Raw genomic sequence first — 22,253 nt, 5'->3', positions numbered from 1 at the left:
AGTGCGTGTTTGTTATCCTGCGGAGTGCATCTCAGCGCCCTGCCTGTCGCCCCCACAGATGTCCTCTTCTCTCCCACACCCCCAATGTGTGCAGATAGTACTTACTCTGTTGTATGTAGGGTGTGGAGGTATATACGCTAACAAAATAAAACAATTGGGGGGGGGGGGGCGACAATTGTTGTAAACTTATTATTGGATCAACTTTTCACCCCCACATTTGGGGGGGGGGGGGGGTTCACTTTCTATAAAGTTGTGATTCAGGCCTTCTGAAAGTCTCTAATAATTTAGTTGACGGATAAACAGACAAAACAGACAAACGGAACCCCGAGCTTTTATAATCTATTTTTATTTATAATCAGGCGGTGGTGATCAAGGGTTGGACCCAAAGCCCCTACGTGCACAGTGGAGTCGGAGGCACATCTCAAATATAGATCTGGACCGGTAAGCTGCAATCTACATTTGCTCCAATAATATATAACTGTTAAATTGATATTACTTGAATGTCAATCGACTGACAGGAACTTGGTAATGTTAATCGAGTGTTGATTGAGTTATTGGTAATAATGAAAATATGCACAATTAAGACTTCGATATTAAAGTTGATTTCAAAATATCAGCACTGGCGCTCAATCCCACTGACAAGAGGGATTCAGCTGCGGTGTTGTGACGCGGAAGGGTATCTTTGATCGCTATTGCAGAGACACAAATTGCCCTTCTGAAGAGGACTGTCTTGTCGTTTCACAAACCCCCCCCCCCGACCGGTGCTCAGCCGTTGTCGAGTCGCCCATTTCTCCGGAGGACAGAACAAAACGTAGAGTCTACTCATCATCTCAGAACTTTGTTAATTTTATTATTTGTGCTCTAGTTAGCTGACCTGTCCTCCACCCCGCCTGCCCACCCCCCCCTCGAAAGGATTCATGGGGTGGGAAGAGAGCGGACATGGCAGATAGGCTACACGTGCAAAGTTAATGCACCCTTTAAAGTGGTGAAACATCCATCTCATACTTTGATTATCTCGCCACTTTAATCTGTTGAGTCACGGCTCTCAACTGAAACTATCAACCATTGGCGGCATATCCCAAACCGTCCCCCCCCACCCGCCATCGACTAAAATGTGGTGAATTTTTTTCTGGTAGAATTTTGCAAACAAATGGAAGCGTTTTATGTGGTTCACTCTTAAACGGTTCATTATTTTAAAAAAAGCTGTAATTCATAGCCAACTGAATATCTGCCAAAGTAGCTAATTTTATTGATATTTATGCAGAAATCACTGCGAAACACAAATACTAGCTGCCTACACAGGTGTATAGAAGCAGAACTTTGCACAGCTGTGTTTGTTAAAATCCCGACTTAAAAAGCCACTAAGATCGAGGAAACCTTCCGATGGCAAGACAATTTAGCAACAGCCAACATTACAGTTAGAAGCAAACGTGACAAAAAAACATTAATGTCACGTGGTTTAACAAATACGCTGTTTCAGGGTTATGTGATCTGGACCCGGTGTCTGTGGCGGGCCTCTGCGGGCAGGCAGACAGGCCGACGATGCTCGGGTGAAGCACCAAAAGGCTCTTGTGTATCTGGGTTTACAAAACATTTTTTTCTCAGTTGGCAGTTAGTTTTTCACAAACGGCAAACGAGCCTGGCCGTGGCTCTCAGCCAGCGTGCCTTGGCAAGCCTGTGCCTCCTCGCTCTCAACTTTGGCCTAGAGGGGAAAAAAAACCGCAACAACACTGCACAACAGCAGCCCCGGAAAACGACCACGACACTTCTGGCTTGGCTCAGTGCCAACAACAACCAACGCTTTGCTGGAAAAAACAGCTGTAGGCACGGCGGGCGAGCAGCTTCCAAAGGAAAACTTTAAGCAGAAATACTGAAACAATGCGGTAATTGTGTATACATTGAGGAGCTGCTACGATAGCGGCAACCCCCGTCGCCACTGTGAAGGTGAATTCAAACGGAACGTGGACAACGAAACTAGAGCACGACGATGATGTTGGGAGAGAAGACTAGGCACTGTGCTTTAGTCGATGAACAAACGACTCCCACTCATTCAGCAATCAACACCGTAATGTACTCCCCCCAGATGCCAGACAATAAGCTTAAGGGTACAGATTTCATCTATTGGGTAATGGTCTCTTCCAAACCTTTCGTTGGTTACACATTAAAAATATTCTGAGGTAGGCCAATGCAGTGCTCGGAATTTTAGAAGGCAGAGCTTTGCAGGAACTCATTCGAGCAAGGCAACTGTGTACGTGTGTTGACCATCCAATTAAAATTCTACAAATCATTATCTTTTAAAATTTTGCGATGGAGCGCCCCAAGAAGTGGACCGCCACTCAAGACCTCACCCTCTCAACTGGTCACAAAAAACACCTCCTTGCTGGCCCGCACTGCCTCTCACACAACGGATCCATCTCTACGCGGTCCACCAACTCCAACCTCTGCATACACATTCCTTGAGCAAAAGCAGAGAAAAGCACAAGCTGTGCCAGCAGCCTCGGCGATGCTTGCTGTACGAGGGGGGGGGAGCACGCCGGCGACGATTACAACTGACAAAACAAGGTGCGGCGCCCCCACCCCGCTTACGAGCGAGCTCTATATAATTAGCACGCAAGCAAAGCTTGACGCTTTTTAACACTGCAATTAACTATAATGGTGAAATAGCAAACGGCCGTTTCAACAACATTTTTTTTGTATTATCGCTCTTGTTCTCAAGCGGCCCCTCGTCCCTTTTTAAACTTCTGCTGCAATGACATGACCCAGCAATGTGCTAGCACAATCAGAACGCAAGTCAACAGGAAGGCATGACAGAGGATGGCTCTGTGGAATAGGCCCAGCCCAGAGGACAGCATTTCCCCCCACCACCCCCCCCCCCGTCCCTCCTCCCCACCATGAACAAGAGCTGCTTCCCATTCCTAGAAAAAAGGCTAAAATTATAACAAAAATGGAAATAGGCCACATCCACAAATTGTAAAGCTTTGTTCCCAAGTGAAACGGGCGAGGTGTTAAACCATCCTAGCAAGACAAATAAAATTCACAAACCTGTCGTTTTAGAGCAATAATGAGAAACCCCAACCCATCAAAATAACTGTAATTACGCACTTTGTAGGTGTTTATTCGTTGTGCACAGTCCCCGAGTTACGGAAGGGTTAGGTTCCCGAGAACAATCCGTAACCCGAATTTTATGTATGTCGGAAACTGAAATTTTTTTCCCCCAAAATCAAAATTCCATTTACTTTAATCCTAGTGAACCTCGCTCCACGGTATTAATTTCACAACCCCACCACGCTGCACTACTTGCCCTTACGTAACTAACGCAAACATTTGTGTGTGTAGAATTTTTTCAACATGATTTATGGGAGCATTTCTGTAAGGTTGGATTTCCGTAAGTCGGGTTTTCCGCAACCTGGGGACTGTCTGCAATCACGCTGAACAGAAAGCTTGAGACAGAGACTGCTTGTGGCAAGAGCCGTATCATTGGAATCAAATCTAACTGCACAATCCACGAAAGTTAAAGTGAGCGGATGGCAACAGTCCTTCGATTATGAACATGACCGATACCGGGGACTCGATACAACTCAACTCAGGTGGACTCTGTGCTGTACCAACAAAACAACCGCAGCCACATCAATGCCTTTTATTCGAAGGCATAGAACATTGCTGCAACGTTTTAAATAATACTATACTTATTTTTAGTGTTAGGTAAACGGTCACGAGATCTGTCTATTTGGCGTTAGAACATCTTAAGGCCTCTGGTGTTATTGACAGAAGGGCTAAAAAGCCTATTTTTATTTCCCCGTTTTGACACTGGCAACAAAGATTCGATAGATATAATTGCTCAACCCGAGCTATTCATGCTTTGATAATTGCATTGCCTTTGCACGGTTTGCATTTTGGCATTCTCTGGTCTAACACCAGTAAGACGAGGCCATAAAGGAGGCCATCTCTGGAGTAGGCCAATCAGTTTCAAAGACAATGCATACATTATGAGAGCAAGTTTGTTTGCATGCTTTGCCACTAGCAGGTGTGGTCAATGCAGACTTGCAATAGGTAGGTGTCTATTTTGTGTGTGAACATCTTAACACCTCGTGTTATTTGCCAGAAAGGGGAAAACCTATTCGTCTTATTTAATCATTCTGATGACAAAAAAGGTCCCATAGATTTGTCATGCATCCTCAAATGTGTGTTCATACCAACATCTCACAATGCACACGTCTGTGCCCTCATTCCCCTGGAGCAGGGAGAACATGAGCACCAACCACTCTGCAGAAAAGTCAACAGTGGTTGACTGATGTACGTGTGTATGTTGAACTTCCTTCGCACCGCAAGCAGCCAACAGCCAACCACGCGGACAAGGACAACGAACTAAACACAAAAAGCAGTGGAAATGACTGGCTCTGCTCACTGGAATGTAGAATTACCACCACTGGCTCTGGGACAATCAACAAGACAGCGCCACCCTTGAGCTAATCAGGGTAAGAACACTGACCACCCCCCCCCCCCTCGACTACTGACTGCATCTGCGCTTTTCTTAATATATATTAAAAAAAACTTGCAGAATATTACAAGCGTGCAAAACAAGCAAAGGGAAGAACGGCAGCGGTGAGTAAAGATGTGACATCACACAAGCACACAAGGACAAATAAGTCAACTGTGTTTCTTTTTGATGCTGGTGAAATGTAAAAAAAAACGGCACTATTTTGCCCCATTGCAACATTTAAGTGTGAATTCTTCATGACTTTGGCAAGACATATTTAGAAATAGAGTGGATCATGCAAAATACAGATCAAGGTTTTGAGTATTGGAAAGCTTGTTTGGAATAATGTTATTTCCCAATACACTCTCGAAAACAGCAATTCGTCATCAGCTACTGACTGATGCCATGTGTCCACCTCCCGATGCTCGTTGATGTGTGTAAGACATTATCGAAGCACCGCATAAGGCTGTGAAAGAGGATGCTAGACACGGTGCCATCGAAAATGATTAAAAATAAGAATAGGTTTTAGCCTTTCTGACAATAAAACAGGTGTTAAGATGTTCAAGCACCAAATAGACACATTTTGCAAGGCACAACGTCCGCATTAACCACACGTACTTGTGGAATGTTTGTTTGCATGTTTGCCACATTAAGTGGTCAATGCAGAATTGATGCCTTGCAAAAGACATCTATTTGGTGTTTGAGCATCTTAACACCTGTATGATTGCCAGAAAGGGTAAAAAAAACCCCTCTTATTTTTCATAATTTTTTATTCTGGGAAAAATGTCCCGTAGATACCGTGACCTCGATCACAAAAAAATGTCCCACAGATACCGTGACCTCGATCACAAAAGTAGGCCACAGTTTCAACATCGTAGCCCAAATCCGAGATTTCAAAATGTAGCCAACTAAAATGCAAAGTGTGAGTAACCGTCTCCACGGCAACAGCCACCGACATTACACTTGAAAACATAACAGTACGAATCTAAACAGGGTCTCACATTGTCAAGCAAAAAGTCACGAATGCTCCGACTCTCCAAAGGCAATTAGCATGCTAATGCTAATCCGTGCTTTATACTTAAAAAATTGCAAACTGTGATCCCCATTACAAGTGTGTGGTCCAACTATGCCACTGAGTGCACTGAGGGGGATTTTTGCAATTCCATTAAATAGCACAAACCGGAGAAGCGGGACTCGTGTAGAGTGGTACTTCCAGGAACTCGTGTAGAGTGGTACTAACAGGAACTCGTGTAGAGTGGTACTAACAGGAACTCGTGTAGAGTGGTACTAACAGGACTCGTGTAGAGTGGTACTAACAGAACTCGTGTAGAGTGGTACTAACAGGACTCGTGTAGCGTGGTACTAACAGGAACTCGTGTAGAGTGGTACTAACAGGAACTCGTGTAGAGTGGTACTAACAGGACTCGTGTAGAGTGGTACTAACAGGACTAGTGTAGAGTGGTACTAACAGAACTCGTGTAGATTGGTACTAACAGGACTAGTGTAGAGTGGTACTAACAGAACTCGTGTAGAGTGGTACTAACAGGAACTCGTGTAGAGTGGTACTTCCAGGAACTCGTGTAGAGTGGTACTTCCAGGAACTCGTGTAGAGTGGTACTAACAGGAACTAGTGTAGAGTGGTACTAACAGGAACTCGTGTAGATTGGTACTAACAGGACTAGTGTAGAGTGGTACTAACAGAACTCGTGTAGAGTGGTACTAACAGGAACTCGTGTAGAGTGGTACTTCCAGGAACTCGTGTAGAGTGGTACTAACAGGAACTAGTGTAGAGTGGTACTAACAGGAACTCGTGTAGATTGGTACTAACAGGACTAGTGTAGAGTGGTACTAACAGAACTCGTGTAGAGTGGTACTAACAGGAACTCGTGTAGAGTGGTACTAACAGGAACTCGTGTAGAGTGGTACCAACAGGACTCGTGTAGAGTGGTACCAACAGGACTCGTGTAGAGTGGTACTAACAGGAACTGGTGTAGAGTGGTACTTACAGGACTCGTGTAGAGTGGTACTAACAGGACTTGTGTAGAGTGGTACTAACAGGACTTGTGTAGAGTGGTACTTACAGGACTCGTGTAGAGTGGTACTAACAGGAACTCGTGTAGAGTGGTACTAACAGGACTCGTGTAGAGTGGTACTAACAGGAACTTGTGTAGAGTGGTACTAACAGGACTAGTGTAGAGTGGTACTAACAGGAACTCGTGTAGAGTGGTATTAACAGGACTCGTGTAGAGTGGTACTAACAGGACTAGTGTAGAGTGGTACTAACAGGAACTAGTGTAGAGTGGTGCTAACAGGAACTCGTGTAGAGTGGTACTAACAGGAACCCGTGTAGAGTGGTACTAACAGGACTAGTGTAGAGTGGTACTAACAGGAACTCGTGTAGAGTGGTACTAACAGGAACTCGTGTAGAGTGGTAATAACAGGAACTCGTGTAGAGTGGTACTAACAGGAACTCGTGTAGAGTGGTATTAACAGGAACTCGTGTAGAGTGGTACTAACAGGAACTCGTGTAGAGTGGTACTAACAGAACTCGTGTAGAGTGGTACTAACAGGACTCGTGTAGAGTGGTACTAACAGGAACTTGTGTAGAGTGGTACTAACAGGAACTCGTGTAGAGTGGTACTAACAGGACTTGTGTAGAGTGGTACTAACAGGACTTGTGTAGAGTGGTACTAACAGGACTCATGTAGAGTGGTACTAACAGGACTAGTGTAGAGTGGTACAAACAGGACTGGTGGAGAGCGTTACACAGCTGCTGGGGTAGCGACCTGAGTTTGCCGGAGCTGGTCTCCGAGAGGGTGACCGTCTTCTTGCACTCCTCTAGCAGGTCTTGCACACAGCCGTGCTTGTCCGGGTAGAGCGTGATCTCCTGCGGGGCAGCACACTCACCCGTCACTCTAAAACTAAACATTTTTTTTATTGTGCCAGGTAAGGCCCACTGAGCTATATAGCTCTCTTTCAGAAGCGACCTGCCTATCATAAATGATAGCTCAATGAAGCGGTTTATCAGCCGGAAATTTATAACAGACAAATACTCTAAATGTATGTTGATTTCCAAATGTGAGGGGGAAAACGGAAGGACCCAGAGGGAGAACATGCAAACTCCAAATATACAGGTTAACTACCTCGCCTGTTATGCCTCCTGTATAACAGGCGAGGTAGTTAACATCGTCACCGTGGCGCCCGCCACTTGTCTGCCACCTGTCTAACCCAGCCACACTCAAAACAGTCAATGTGCTTCCTACTCAAAAGGGCATTGAGGCTGTTCATCTTCCATATACAGCCCTGAGCCAGTGGTGGAAATAACACATTGTTATGGCAGGGGCGAGTCTACCCATAGGACAACTGCTGTCGACTAATAAGCAAAGTGGCAAACATTTTATCATCCATAGAGGGATGATGGGGGGGGGGGCACGATTGCGAGTGGCTTGCTCTAACGCCAGCGACTCAGCTGGTACACGTAAGAGTCAAGTAATGTATGCCAATTGCTTATATGATAAATGTATAATAGCTTGAGAGTAATGGAATCAACACGACACACAATATATAGATGAGCCACAAGAGAGTACTTATTGAATGTAATCGTGGCACTGACTCTTGACGGTTAATTGTTAAGTGGCCCACTAATACTGGCTGCGACTCACAATCTGGGCACATGGGCTACGGTGAAACAGGGTGACTCGTTAAACGGTGGGCACGAGCAGAAGTGCAAACTTACCTCTTCCACAAAGTTGCTTTTCAGCCAAACGCATTTGAAATTCTTTTTGTTTTCAAAGTCCGTTATCTTCATCTTAAGCTGCAGACACACCGTCACAAAGTCGCCGTATTTATTGTAACATCGGGTTAAGATTCGACGAGACGATGTTTCAACAAAGAACTAAAACAAAATCACAATACTGGTTGCAGTAAAATTACAGTGGACAGGCTCAAGTACTGGGAACATCTGTCACTTTGAAAAATTAATCAATACAAGACATGCACTACATCCGGAAATAATGTTCATATTGGTTTTTATAATACTCAATCTCTATTCGAAAAGGCTACTACATGATAATTATTGCACCTCGAAAAGGATGTACACAATAAAGGAGAGTAAGGATCTCGCGTTCAACGGGAATATAAACGCGGTTGCAGCTCACGAGTGCTTAAAAAAATATAATGTTCGGGAACAAGTTCGGAAAAATCAAGCATTTAGATGGTAACATAATTCCCTTGTTATTTACAAACTTGCTATTCTCGAATCGCATCTGGAACTCTGCACGACTGCATCGAGAAAGTGATGAGATTAAGTGATGAGATCAAGTGATGAGATCATCACCGTCGTTACTGCATCCTCCTACTGTACATCACCATCAACATAATTTAAGCTAAGTTAATTTATAAACTATTATTTAATATTCTATGGTTCTTTTGGTAAAGTCACGTAGATAGAAAAAATAATTAAAATAAAGTGAATGAAAATAATCACGACGTTTCGATCGCAACACAAACGGTCGTCATCAGGAACGGTCGTCATCAGGAACTGATAAATATTAATTCTTGCAGTCACGAAAGTTAAGTCATTATTATTTAATACTTTAATATTTACTTTGTTTATTATAACGAATCTAAATGTTGTGTCGTAATTTGCATGTAATAGCATATTTACATATTTAAAGTAATTTTAAAACATTATCTGCAAAAAAACGCTATTCACAAGCATCTCCATGACGTATCCCTTCCAAATAACGAGGCAATACTGTATACATTATCCGGATTATAAGATGCACACCCACAACTTTTGCTTCAAAATATCAGGTGTATGTATGGAGAACTTATTTCGCACCGTACGTAGCCAACCGAACTACTCAGAAGTGTGCCTTATAATCTGGAGAATACGGTAATTCACTTTGTTTTCATGCATATCAGTGGCGTCACAAAAGCCGGACTCTTTCAAAGCTTATTCGCAGCCATGGTGATGTAATGTGAACGGTGCTTACAAATTATTTTATTCAACAAGCAGAACGGAACATCCCTGACAAGTACTTTGCTGCCATGTACGTACGTTGAGCTTATTTTGCACACCGTACGCAGCCAACCATGCTCATCGGAGGTGCGGTTGAACGTTATCCAAATTAGGAGTCATAATCGTCACTCCTTCATGACTAAGTAAGCCAACACTGGCATTTCAGCCGACAAGCATGTTCGAGGATGTGCTGTATATCTGCTTTAGCAGTATCTAATTAGCGAGGAACCAAACACCCCCAACTGTTCATGACATTTGTTAAAAGTCATGCCCGATTTTAATAATGAAACCCATACTTAGCAGGCAATTACGTGGAAATCACACGGCCTGAAACTATCGATTAATAATTTTCCACCAACTATTAATTAATATTCTGAGTGCACATGACCACGTGCTGCATAAAAAGACCCGTGGTTTTCATAGCACACACTGCCAGTGCGCGTGAGACCATGCCCAACCTATACTTCACTGCCAAGAGCTAATGCACTATGGGTGGCGTGCGTCCTCCGGTGGAAAATCACCAGGAATCCCGCTGCGTACGACAAAATTACAGACCTCAAAGTGCTAGCATCAGCAATTGCCTTTTAAGTTATAAAAACCAATGATTGAATGGTTTCTACATCTTTCAGGTCACACTACCTTCACCATTCTAGAGCCAAGGGCTTTTCACTGGGCATGCTCTGAAAATGAGCTCATAAAAACGTAAAAAATGTGACAATTGGACACCGTTGTCCCGAAATCATGGAGAGTAGGTGGTACAGGGTGGTGGGATGTGTGTGCTGGGAACACAGGGGCTGGTCACAGATGGAGGCATCTGAATCGCGCCCAGAGGCCCGAGGGTCAAGGGGGAAGGCCTAAACCCAAATGGTGTTCGTGATGAGGTGGTAAGAGCGATCCCATGGAGGTTGTAAGTCCCCCACTGTGCTACAGCTGTGGGATCTAGCATAGAGGAAGTAACAGAAGTGCAGTTTTATATCAGGGCACCAGGGTGGCGAAATGTTAACTATCTCGCCTGGTATACAGGAGGTCGTGGGTTCGATCCCGACCCCAACGCCTGCTGTATATTTGGAGTTTGCATGTTCTGTTCTTCCCGTGGTGGCCTGGATTTTTCTCCAGATTGTTCCGTTTTTCCCTCCGCATTTAGAATCAACATGCGTTTACAGTATTTGTCTGCGATACGTTTACATATAAGCGACTTCGTTGAGATATAATTTGTGATCGCCAGGTCACTTTTGAAAAAGAGCTACATAGATCAGTAAAATGAAAATAAATAAACTAAATAAATAAAATATGAAATATTGGCCAACATCACCTCTTGAGATCGACCAACATTAAACTGTAGACGTAAAGAATATAGAATAAGAACGTACAACAGTTTCATTGTTATGAAATTGAAAGCCAGGCCACGAATATGTGCGGAAGGCGGGGCCACTCGCTGCTGAAGGCCTGAGGCCGTTGTGGTGGAGTGCAGAGCGCACGGCGTTTGCTGCCGAGCGTAGACCCCCTCTCCCCCCCTCCCGATACCTGTTGATAATAGAGCTTCTTGGGTTGCCTGGGCTTGAAGTACTGCAGCAGGTCTCGCAGGGTGCCCTCGTAGGTGTGTCGCAGCGGGTTTCCAGGCCCATCCCTGTAGCTACAAAGAACAGATCTGATAAACAGCTTGCTGTCCCCCTCACGCCGCCCAAAGGGCCCCCGCGCACGCGACGGCAGGCGCGACAACCGCGACGGTTGAGCGGGATTGCAGACAAACTGGCGGGGAGGCAATTATCCAGCAACTCAGGCAACTTCTACCGACAACTTCTTTCAGGCCTTCACCAACCACCGGAACAGAAACGAAGGCAGCGCTCATAACGACGCATGAGACGGCGAGGCTGCACGGTCTGTTAGCTGGTTTCTTAACGGTTTGGTTATTATAAAACGTCTGTCTCAAAATTGTGTGTGCAAGGATTTATTTAAAAACCACCACTCCGACGATGCACGAGGCAACTTACACTCGAAGTTACACCAATTTCAAAAGAACTTGCCAGTGTATTTAATGTTATGTGTTTTTTTTTATTTATGCAATCAGTGTACAACTTCCAAGCAGATTTCTACACCGCAGGATTGTGAGGGATGGGGGGACACCAGTGGATGGACCATGACTGATGATGATGATGAAGATATTATTTTACAACTCATAAGAATGCACATTTAAGGAACTCATGTAAATTTAGCGCTCCTGCGTTTTGCACTACACAAACTGCTGGGCTGCTTAAACAGCTGGGACAAGTTTGCACTTCATGTTCATGTGTCAACTGGATGAGTGTAAATACAGTCTATTCCCCTATAACGCTCGTTTTCATAACACAAATTGGATATAACGCGATGAATGTATGAGGGAACTGCATATAATGCGATTGAGTGAACGGAACTACGTCGCGCCAGTAGGAATAAGCGGTTGTGCGGCTGCCTTGGCAGAGCATTACACAAGGCAGGGGGGGATGCTACTGGATGCTTCAAGATGCTACCCACGTGCCTCCGTCTTTGTTCAGCCTGCATACGCATATCACGTGTCATCGCGGACTTTGCTTTGCCCTATATTATAACGTCATTTTTACATAGCGCGCTGTTCTTCAGGAACGCAGCTACTTCCACGTTATAGGAGAGCAGAGTGTACAACGTGGGCTACACGCTGCATACTAATAGAGGTGGCGGATATCCTGCAGCAGGCCGATACATAAACCAATGCACACTCCGGAGCAGTGGTTCTCAACGGGGACACGCGGACCCCTGGGGGTATGTGGCAATGACCCAGAGAGTACACATGAGGTGATGTATAAATGTGTGAAATTACATCGTACATGAAGTCACTGGTGAATAATCATGTATGAATCTGCCAATATAAAATAACTACGATAACATTTAAAGCCATATGGTAACCTATAATTATGTAAAAGGCCTTTCTAAACTCATTGATCGTAAACAAGGTGGTTTCCAAGAGTAACTAAGGGATCGCGAACAAATTATGTCATGCATGCAGAGTGTCCGTATAATTTTTTTGTATTAGCTTGCAGTTACTCGAGCGAGTTAGGGATACCTCACAAAATGGACAATTGGTTAAAATACTGATGTTCATTATTCAAATATCTATTTCTCAGAACCACGTTGGGTCAGGCAAGGAGAGGCACCTGGATGAAACAAAAATCAACAAGGAGTACATACAGTAACCAAACAAAGTTGAGAATATAAGAAGTTTTTGGGTTAGATTGAGTAAATATAAGCCTCTACAGTGAGGGAAAAAAAGTATTTGATCCCCTGCTGATTTTGTACGTTTGCCCACTGACAAAGAAATGATCAGTCTATAATTTTAATGGTTGGTCTATTTGAACAGTGAGAGACAGAATAACAACAAAATCCAGAAAAAGGCATGTCAAAATGTTCTAAATTGATTTGCACTTTAATGAGGGAAATAAGTATTTGACCCCCTCTCAATCACAAAGATTTCTGGCTTCCAGGTGTCTTTTATACAGGTAACGTGCTGAGATTAGCAGCACACTTTATATAAGGAACGAAACAGGTGGACTTCTCCACAAATATGGCTGTGGCCTGATGAAGCTAGTTGTCATTACTGGCGAAACGTCACTCAGATTGTAAATGTTGTAGCTTGGCTCTCCAACACACCGGTGTGCTGTACTCGTGACGAATTGGCCACGTTCTGTTTACATGACAACCCTTACTAGTTGGCTGAGTCGGGTGGTGGCGGGTTTAACGACACATTTATATATTAACGTGATCTAACCCAAAAAATATATATTATGGATAAGCGTGTCGTTAAACCCGCCACCACCCGACCACGGCCAATTAGTAAGGTTCTTAGCATAAACAAACGCATGCCATTTCATTACTAGTTCAGCACATTCCACTCTCCACTTCTCCGGGAGAACTGACTGAAGCCAGAGGGAGCGGACTTGCAGCAAGACGAGGCTCGTCAGGTTGGTCGGTGGGGAGTACAGCCTTCCCCGGTGTGCGCTGGTGAGTAACAGGGGCCACCCACTGACCGCACGTCGCCAATACCACAGCACGTACCCTTGCGATTTGAAGAACTGGAGCAGCATGGGGTCGGTGTTGAGCCTCTGCGCTACCGTCTTTGCCACCTGAAGAACGACAGACAAGGTGTGGCAGGTGTCTTGCGCGTGATACCTATGTACGTATGTTGAACTCGTATCGCACCGTACGTACGTCGGTCAACGGTGCTAACTGGTGGTACACGGGTGTCTCTGTCACGCATGATACACGGGTGTCTCTGTCACGCATGATTCACGGGTGTCTCTGTCACGCATGATTCACGGGTGTCTCTGTCACGCATGATTCACGGGTGTCTCTGTCACGCACGATTCACGGGTGTCTCTGTCACGCATGATTCACAGGTGTCTCTGTCACGCATGATTAACGGGTGTCTGTCACGCATGATTAACGGGTGTCTCTGTCACGCATGATACACGGGTGTCTCTGTCACGCATGATACACGGGTGTCTCTGTCACGCACGATTCACGGGTGTCTCTGTCACGCATGATTCACGGGTGTCTCTGTCACGCATGATTCACGGGTGTCTCTGTCACGCATGATTCACAAGGGTGTCTCTGTCACGCATGATTCAAGGGTGTCTCTGTCACGCACGATTCACGGGTGTCTCTGTCACGCACGATTCACGGGTGTCTCTGTCACGCATGATTCAAGGGTGTCTCTGTCACGCATGATTCACGGGTGTCTCTGTCACGCATGATTCACAGGTGTCTCTGTCACGCATGATTAACGGGTGTCTGTCACGCATGATTAACGGGTGTCTCTGTCACGCATGATACACGGGTGTCTCTGTCACGCATGATACACGGGTGTCTCTGTCACGCACGATTCACGGGTCTCTGTCACGCACGATACACGGGTGTCTCCGTCACGCATGATACACGGGTGTCTCCGTCACGCATGATTCACGGGTGTCTCCGTCACGCATTATACACAGGTGTCTGTCACGCATGATACACGGGTGTCTCACAGATGTGCACAGAAGAGACCCAGAGCAGAGGGCGAACATGAGTGTGACTCACCCGCCAGCCTCCCTTACCAGCTGAAGCGGGAGGCCTTTTTAAATACCACAGGAGTAAATAAACACAATTAACTGTAGCCTGCCCTCGCACTCATGAAGAGTTCAAAGGAACCCCGTTATCCTAATGCAAGGATTGTCCCAGGCTCTGTCCGTGACCGTTTTAAACATTATTTCTCTGAGGTGTTCCTAATTTTATGTTTCATGTTAACTACCTCGCCTGGTATACAGGAGGTCGTGGGTTCGATCCGGACCCTGACGCCTGCTGTATATTTGGAGTTTGCGTGTTCTCCTCGTGCTCGTGTGGATTTTTCTCTGGGTCCTTCGGTTTTTTCCCTCCACATTCAGCAACATACAATTAGAGTATTTGGCTGCTATACATTTTTATATAAGCCACTTTGTTGAGCTATCGTTTGTGGCAATGTCACTTCTGAAAAAGAGCTATATATAGCTCAGTGGGCTTTACCTGGTAAAATAAAAAGTTTACTTTGTAGATTAGAATGGCAAAAAGCAGCTCTGGGTACCAAATGCCAAGGGGCTCATAGTAACAAATCTCCATTAAAATATAAATTCCACTCGGTGCCTCTACAATGGTCTACACTGTGAGAGTGCCCCCCTATTTGGAATTCAATATGAGGCACACGAACCTCAAAGGTGGAATCCTATCAGAGATGACTTATGGGACATAGGTCTAAGAGGGCAAGAAATGCTGGCCCGGGCTACATCACAGGCACGACAACATTACCTGGAAGTAGGTCATCCTGTTTGAGAGTGTGACGACAAAGCCGGGGTCGTTGGGGATGGTCTTGTCGCAAAAGGTGACGTCCACACGGTGGTACAGGTCGTGGAAGTAGTCTCTGGCGGTTGGGAGCTCGCTCGTGTTGTCTGGATCGTCCCTGTGTAATTGGTGGCACAGGACACAGTGTGCTCTCAGTAAGCACGCTTGTTCAATGTACAGCCCTTGTTTTCCTTCATACGAATTCTGCGGAGGGACCTTTTCGAATATTTAGGCAATGACCCTCGTTTGTGATTCATTGAAGGTTCATTGTGCAACTGCACATCAAAGCCAAAGATTTCCCGTATAGCCTTAACAGACTGTTGGGGCAAGTGCTGTTAGCGAGCACTAATGAAGGCCTGGCACGGCATATTAGGGGGTTAATGGTCAGCACCACGCCTGGCCGCCTTTGTCTCCCTAGTGGCGATGTATACACGCCGCACCAGGTACTCATTTGAGGCCGAGTCGACCTAGGAGAGGCCCAGGACCGGTTCAGATAATTGTCACTGGTGTTGGCCGTGAGCTGGAATCGAACTCGGGTGGCCGGGTTCGTAGTGCAGCACGCTAACCGCTACACCACCGCTCCCCACTTCACAACAGGCATTGGCACACACCCATGTACAAGCCATGCCTGATACAAATTTGAAATAAAAACTACACTTTCTCAACGTAACGAAAATATTAGACACACTTTACAAATGTAAGCGTTTATTACGAGATGAAGCCGTCATCTTTCACATTTTATAAAAATAATACACTATTGTCCAGTGAAATAAATGTGAAAAGTTAATGTGAGAATAGCTTAGGTTTTGCCCCTATATCCTGAAATTGATAGAACTTTCCAGAAAATATATTTTTTGGTATATGCACTGACGGAGCAAGTACCAGAAAATATACTTTTTAAGGCAAACAGTAATAACCAAACAGTGACACGTAGCTTAATATAAATAAGGGGATATTAGGATTTGAGTCACAAAAAATAATTATGTGGTTTAGTTCAGCCCAGTGATCAATCAGTGGCAGCTTCCACAGATATCTGAGGATGTTCATTTTGCTGGCACTCAAAGTAATGTGTGGCTCTGGCCTTCACATTTTGCCTTGGCCTGCACACATTTTCAAATGATAAGGATTTCCATTGGCTCGAGAGGGGACATTTGCTCGAGTGGTGCAAGATGACTGGCATGTCTCTCGACTGCCAAGCATTTTACATGGGACGCTGGTGGCTATGCTGCAGGTCTGTAATCCAGCACTGCTGAGACAAGGGTTGGTGGATCACACAAATTTGTGAAACTCCCTACCCAAGTGCATATCATTGTCTCCATCTCCTGGCTTGTCATGGTATGGCAGTAAAGCAAATGTGTTAATTTCCACCTGTATTTCATCTGTACGGGGGATCGAGTGTTCCCCCTTGCGCACGAGTTAGTTTTCTCTGGGTACTCCAGTGTCCACCTGCACGTAGAAACACTCATGAATGGAGTTGGCCAAATATCCCCAACATAGGACCACAGCGCTTGGGCATTGATTGGTGCCAGTTCTGACTGCATTTCCGCTTGTATGCGGTTTCCCGCGTCCCTCGCTGGAAAATACAAAGTTAATTTATCATTTGATATAGCCAACGGCTAAGGGATCGGTGCACCTTACATTGGACTGCACTTCAATAGTAAGACGAGAACACTCATGGAGTTTTTAAATAGACATATCAATAAACAATTCACCCATTTGCTCCTGACTTTGAAAGATCTGAAGTCTTGTCGAAAGTGGAATGTCAGCGGGGTTTTGTGATTTTAGTCAAATGCAATGCGGGCACTAACTTCTGAAACACGATGATGTCTCCATCCATGAGCTCGTCCAGTGCCTTGTCCAGGCAAAAGTCAATCTCTTGAATTCGCTCAGTGAGATTTGGTTTAACTTCCTGTGGGAAGAAAGGAAAGTGGTTCAGAGTCATTACGCGCCACAGTTAAAATTACAACCCGTAACCACAACCAACTAGAGAAGCAACAGTCCAAAGGATCAACAGTAAGAGTAGAACGCAGAACCAGGGATGACGTTTACTATGACTCAAAGATTGTCAACGCACAAGTAAATTGATTTAAATTTCGACTTAAAACTTTCGTGACTGGAGGAATTCATATTCTATGGTTATTTCGGTAAAGTCACGTAGATAGAGAAAATTATAACAATAAAATAATAATAAAATCGAAACGTCGTGATATTTTACTTATTTTGTATTCACTTTATTTTAATTTGTATTATTTTATTGTTATTATGTTTTCTATCTACATGACTTTAACAAAAGAACCATAGAATATAAATTGATTCAATTTCGGTTGTGTAACAAGCACAATGAATAAAAAAAACTCGCATTTGTCAATCACACCGTGTCCTTAAAAGGAACTTTGGAACAGGCAACATTTTGGGAAATGTCCCTTTTGCAATGGCACATAAAACTCACTTGTATGCCATGAAGGGTCGTTGCCCGAAAGGTCACAGACTATGTAATTTTTCCTTTTAAAAAGGGAACCCCCCGCCCCCAGTGGCAACTCGCCCCTGTGCGGCTCGACTCTGGCCTGCAAGTGGGCATTGGCCTGCCAGTAGGGGGGGTAATGATCACTATATGTAATCCACATTGAGCAATGTCATGATTATAAAGGACATTTAACATGCAAACTCAAAAAATGCAGTCGTCATTTTTGGAATCGAACCCACGATCTCCTGTATATCAAAGGAGGTCGTTAACATCTCGCCACCACGGCACCTCACGCCAGAGCATGGCTTTTGACAGAACACGTGGTGGGCATAAAGTTTTCATTGCGAGACTGGCACTGGTCTGGCAGTGAAAGGCAACGTGTGCACGTGGAGACTGCAAACAAGTTCGAATTAAATTTAGATATATATGAAATGAGATAGTCAGAGTATACAGGGCGAGAATAACACGCGAGTAATTGACACTATTAAGGCATGACTTGTACAAAGCATGTCCTTCAAGTTATTTTACACCTATGAACACCGAGCTCGATTATGATTGAACAAAGTAGAGGCAAAATTTGATTTAAAGCTTTCGTGACTGCAGGAATTCATATTCTTGGTTCTTTTGGTAAAGTCACGTAGAAGGGAAATAATAAAAATATAAAAAATACAATTCTCACGACGTTTCGACTGCAACACAAGCAATCATCATCAGGTGTGAAAACCACAGCAAGAAAATTTGGTTTTCAAACCTGATGATGATTGCCTGTGTTGCAGTCGAAACGTCGTGAGAATTGTATTTTTTTATTTTTATTATTTTATTGTTTCCCTTCTACGTGACTTTACCGAAAGAGCCAAGAATATAAAGTAGAGGCAGTATGTATTTTAACATAGACAACTACTAACGGATTTGCCGTTACTGTATTCTCCTTCGGCACACACACTGCAGTCAAGTGGCAATGCTGCGACAAAACAAGTGGCAGAGGTGGCACCAACCTCATAGAGGATAAGATTCGTTCCCTGTGGGAAGCCAGCTCTCTCACACATCACTGGCAGCAGATCTCCTGGCAGGGCAATTGGGGAGGGAGGGGGGGGGGGCGGGGGCACACAACAAAGCCAGCGTTAAACACATTCACCCACCAGGCAACAGACGCTGCAGTGGAGGGTGGAAGAACCAGAAGTGAACCGACATAGCGTCGCAACGCTGCCGTTAGTTTAACATACCCAGCGGGAATGTTTGTGACCACGACCGCGTTCAATCTCTACGTGTAGCGGACACAGAAAAGGTGTCACACGGTGATGATGCCGGTGCTACTAGTTACGGGCAGTTCTCGGATTATAATGAGTTTATGCTTGTATGCACGTAGAACTTATTTTGCGCTGTACATAGCCAACCGTGCTCATCGGAAGTGTGGGGGGGAGGGGCAACGAACTAAACACAAAAAGCAGTTCTAAAGAAATGAGGTATGCCGAGCGGTATGCCGTTTTGCAATGGTGGGTTGTAAATCGGGCGCACGCCGTCATGAATATATTCTTTTTTTTCATGCGGCGAGTGCAACATTATTTGCGTATTTGCAGCGCAATTGCGTGTGCCATGATAGTGGCCTTCTGGTAAACTAAAGAAATGACCAATGCATAACTTCATCTAGTCAATGCTTTAACGACAGCAGAGCTGTCCCGGAAGACGAAATATGAATAAGGGGTATCCCCCTTGATTTACGGAAGGGATGAAGACATCATCAATGAAGACATGTTAAATAGAATTTTACGGAAGGGATGAAGACATCATTAATGAAGACATGTTAAATCGAATTTCGTGAATCTGAACGGCTTTTGCTATTCATTGAGGACTTTCGTGACTGCAGAAATTAATATTCTTTGGGTCTTTCGGTAAAGTCATGTAAGATAGGTTCAAAGAAAATAACAAAAGCTACGGCCGCATGTGTTGCGATCGAAACGTCGTAGTTTTTATGTTATTTTAACCTATCTACGTGACTTTACCGAAACACCCAAAGAATATGATGAAAAATAAAACAGGTGTTAAGATGTTCAAACACCAAATCGATACCTTTTGTAAGGCTTCATATGAAGTCTGCATTAATCACACGTACTTGGAGCAAAAAATGATCAAGGCCATAAAGAAGGCTGTCCTCTGGTGCAGGCCAAACAGTTTCCAAGACGGTGCCATATGTGATCAGAGAGCATGTTTGTTTTCAAGCATGGTTCTTTCTTCAATGATTTCATGAGCTCACAAAATATACATGTTCCCCGCATCCGCACATCCCTACTGAGAAAGAGTGCTAAAAATCTTGATTCTCTTGATAATCCTTGAAACACAAGTTTGTAAAAGAACCACCCCAATATTATCGTCGCATATTACAAATTTTCTTGCTGTGGTTTTCACACCTGATGATTGCTTGTGTTGCAGTGGAAACGTCGTGAGAATTGTATTGTTTAATATTTTTATTATTTGATTGTTTCCCTTCTACGTGACTTTACCGAAAGAACCAAGAATATTTAATTATCCATTCACATTCCCTATAATGCCCCATTTCTCATGACTCGCTGTGCTCACAAGTGGTCGCTAGGTGGTGCATTATAAACTACAGATCAGCAGACACTCTCATGCTTTTAAAAGAAGTACATGAGGCTTCACTCTGTTGCACGAGTACATGGTCGAGGAATTGTGATGATAATATAGAACTATCATGCAGCAGTCAGTCAATGCAAAGAAATCATAAAATGCGTCACAAAAGCACTAATTTACTACGTATAGTGTAGTTCATATAAAAATACCCTGTTGAATTTTTCCAACAGTTAATCCGTTTTTGAAACCACAAAAACTTGTTTTACAATTTCAATGACTACATATACAATCTTCTGGATAACGTTATTAGTAATTTCCACAATCAGAAAGTTGCGAGTTTTCATCCTGGAGGTTGATAAAATTAGTACCACTTTGTGGGGAAGTCTAAAAACTCAACTATTTTTTATTTTACCAGGTAAGGCCCAGTGAAGTGACCTGGTCACAAATTATACCTCAACAAAGTGGCGTATCATGTGGAAATGTATAGCAGTAGGCAAATACTCTAAAAAAGCACGTTGATTCTTAATGAAGGGAAAAACCGGAGGACCCGGAGAAAAATCCACAAGGCCGCGGGGAGAGAGAGACATGCTAAGCTCCATCTACAATAGGCATCAGGGTCGGGATCGAACCTATGTCTCCTGTATACCAGGCGACGTAGTTTACATCTCGCCACCGTGGCGCCCAGAGTAGTCCTATAGAAACACTTACTCGCACCATATGAATGTCAAATTTCCTCCACCTGCTCAGGGCTGCAAACAGGTGATGAGTGCACTGCCTTCATGCTCATGTGGGTAGGAAATCACTTTTGACTATTGTTTGGTCAAAGCGATGGTACACTGCAGAAAGAAATGTGGGGGATGGAGGACTTACTGATTTTACACGTGATGGGCGTGTAGATGTGCCCGCAGTAGTTGAGGGTCTTCGTCTTGGGGTCGTACATCTTCAGGAACAGCATGACGTCCCCTGAAACGTGATTTCGCACTTTTTACATTGCGGGTTTTTTTAGAGGCTGGTGTGCGGGTGCCGAGGGAGCCGGCAGGGAGTCATTAACTGGCGTGACTCACGATCTTTGTCGAAGGGGGGCAGGGCGCCGCCCGTCGCCACCGTCTCCGCATCCACCGTCTCCAGGAAGATCGTCCACGGGTTCTCGTTCTCGCTCAGCTCGATCATCTGGGTGGCACAAAAAAACCGCGCCACCAGTCAGCACCATCGGCGTCGCCGTACGCTGCGAGCACCACGGGATAAAAGTTGGGGGGGGGGGGGGGACGGAGGGGGGTAACGGCAAAGGCAGCAAATGCTTTAATGGGAAGGGCAAGCAGTGTGGCAGCAACAGTGGTTCTCAAATCTTTGTTTGGCTACTGTACACTACAGCTGTTATATTTTGTTTCAACCGAGTGACCCCCCCTGCCCCTTGCCTGACCCCAACATGGTTCTGAGAAATAAATGTAAGAATAATGAACATCAATAGTTAAACCAACTGTCCCATTTTGTGAGGTATCCCTAACTCGCCAACTGCAAGCGAAAATAAAAAAAATCAACGGACGCTCTGCACGTGTGTAGTGTACTCTTGGAAACCCATTGTTTACGAGTTTAGAAAGGTTTTTTTAAGTTGTTCGAGGTTACCATATGGATTTACATTTAACGGTAGTCATTTTATCTTGGCAGATTCACGCATGATTATTCACCAATGACTCATGTATGATATAGTTTCAAACATTTATAAATCAGTTCGCATACCACCTTGGACATTGACCGTGAACTATAACAATTTTTACGACATTGACCGTATGTACAAATAAATCATGAGTTGCCAAGATACGAAACAATTTGACTTACGAAAGGGT

General features: G+C 44.4%; 1 protein-coding gene across 8 annotated transcripts in view; it reads right to left on the bottom strand.

The window, feature by feature from the left end:
* USP7 (ubiquitin specific peptidase 7) overlaps window positions 1–22,253 on the bottom strand; it is a 95,479-nt gene that overhangs the window by 14,083 nt on the left and 59,143 nt on the right. For 4 of the 8 annotated variants that reach the window (XM_076069849.1, XM_076069850.1, XM_076069854.1 and 1 more), the window contains 10 exons: window positions 21,474–21,579; window positions 21,280–21,390; window positions 18,819–18,886; window positions 17,168–17,268; window positions 16,728–16,805; window positions 15,327–15,477; window positions 13,566–13,633; window positions 11,025–11,133; window positions 8,214–8,291; window positions 7,264–7,364 (listed from right to left, as the gene is read on the bottom strand). In XM_076069849.1, coding sequence (XP_075925964.1) covers window positions 7,264–7,364; window positions 8,214–8,291; window positions 11,025–11,133; window positions 13,566–13,633; window positions 15,327–15,477; window positions 16,728–16,805; window positions 17,168–17,268; window positions 18,819–18,886; window positions 21,280–21,390; window positions 21,474–21,579 — 971 coding nt within the window. The remainder of the gene's footprint in view (window positions 1–7,263; window positions 7,365–8,213; window positions 8,292–11,024; window positions 11,134–13,565; window positions 13,634–15,326; window positions 15,478–16,727; window positions 16,806–17,167; window positions 17,269–18,818; window positions 18,887–21,279; window positions 21,391–21,473; window positions 21,580–22,253) is intronic. The other 4 variants (XM_076069851.1, XM_076069852.1, XM_032961048.2 and 1 more) reach the window with 4 other exon arrangements.

This window comes from Petromyzon marinus, chromosome 26, assembly GCF_048934315.1.
Source record: "Petromyzon marinus isolate PM22_M1 ecotype Great Lakes invasive population chromosome 26, UKy_Petmar_22M1.pri1.0, whole genome shotgun sequence".
Lineage (NCBI taxonomy): Eukaryota > Metazoa > Chordata > Hyperoartia > Petromyzontiformes > Petromyzontidae > Petromyzon > Petromyzon marinus.
The sequence above is the reverse complement of the archived record's forward strand: the minus strand, read 5'-3'. Positions and strand labels throughout refer to the sequence as shown.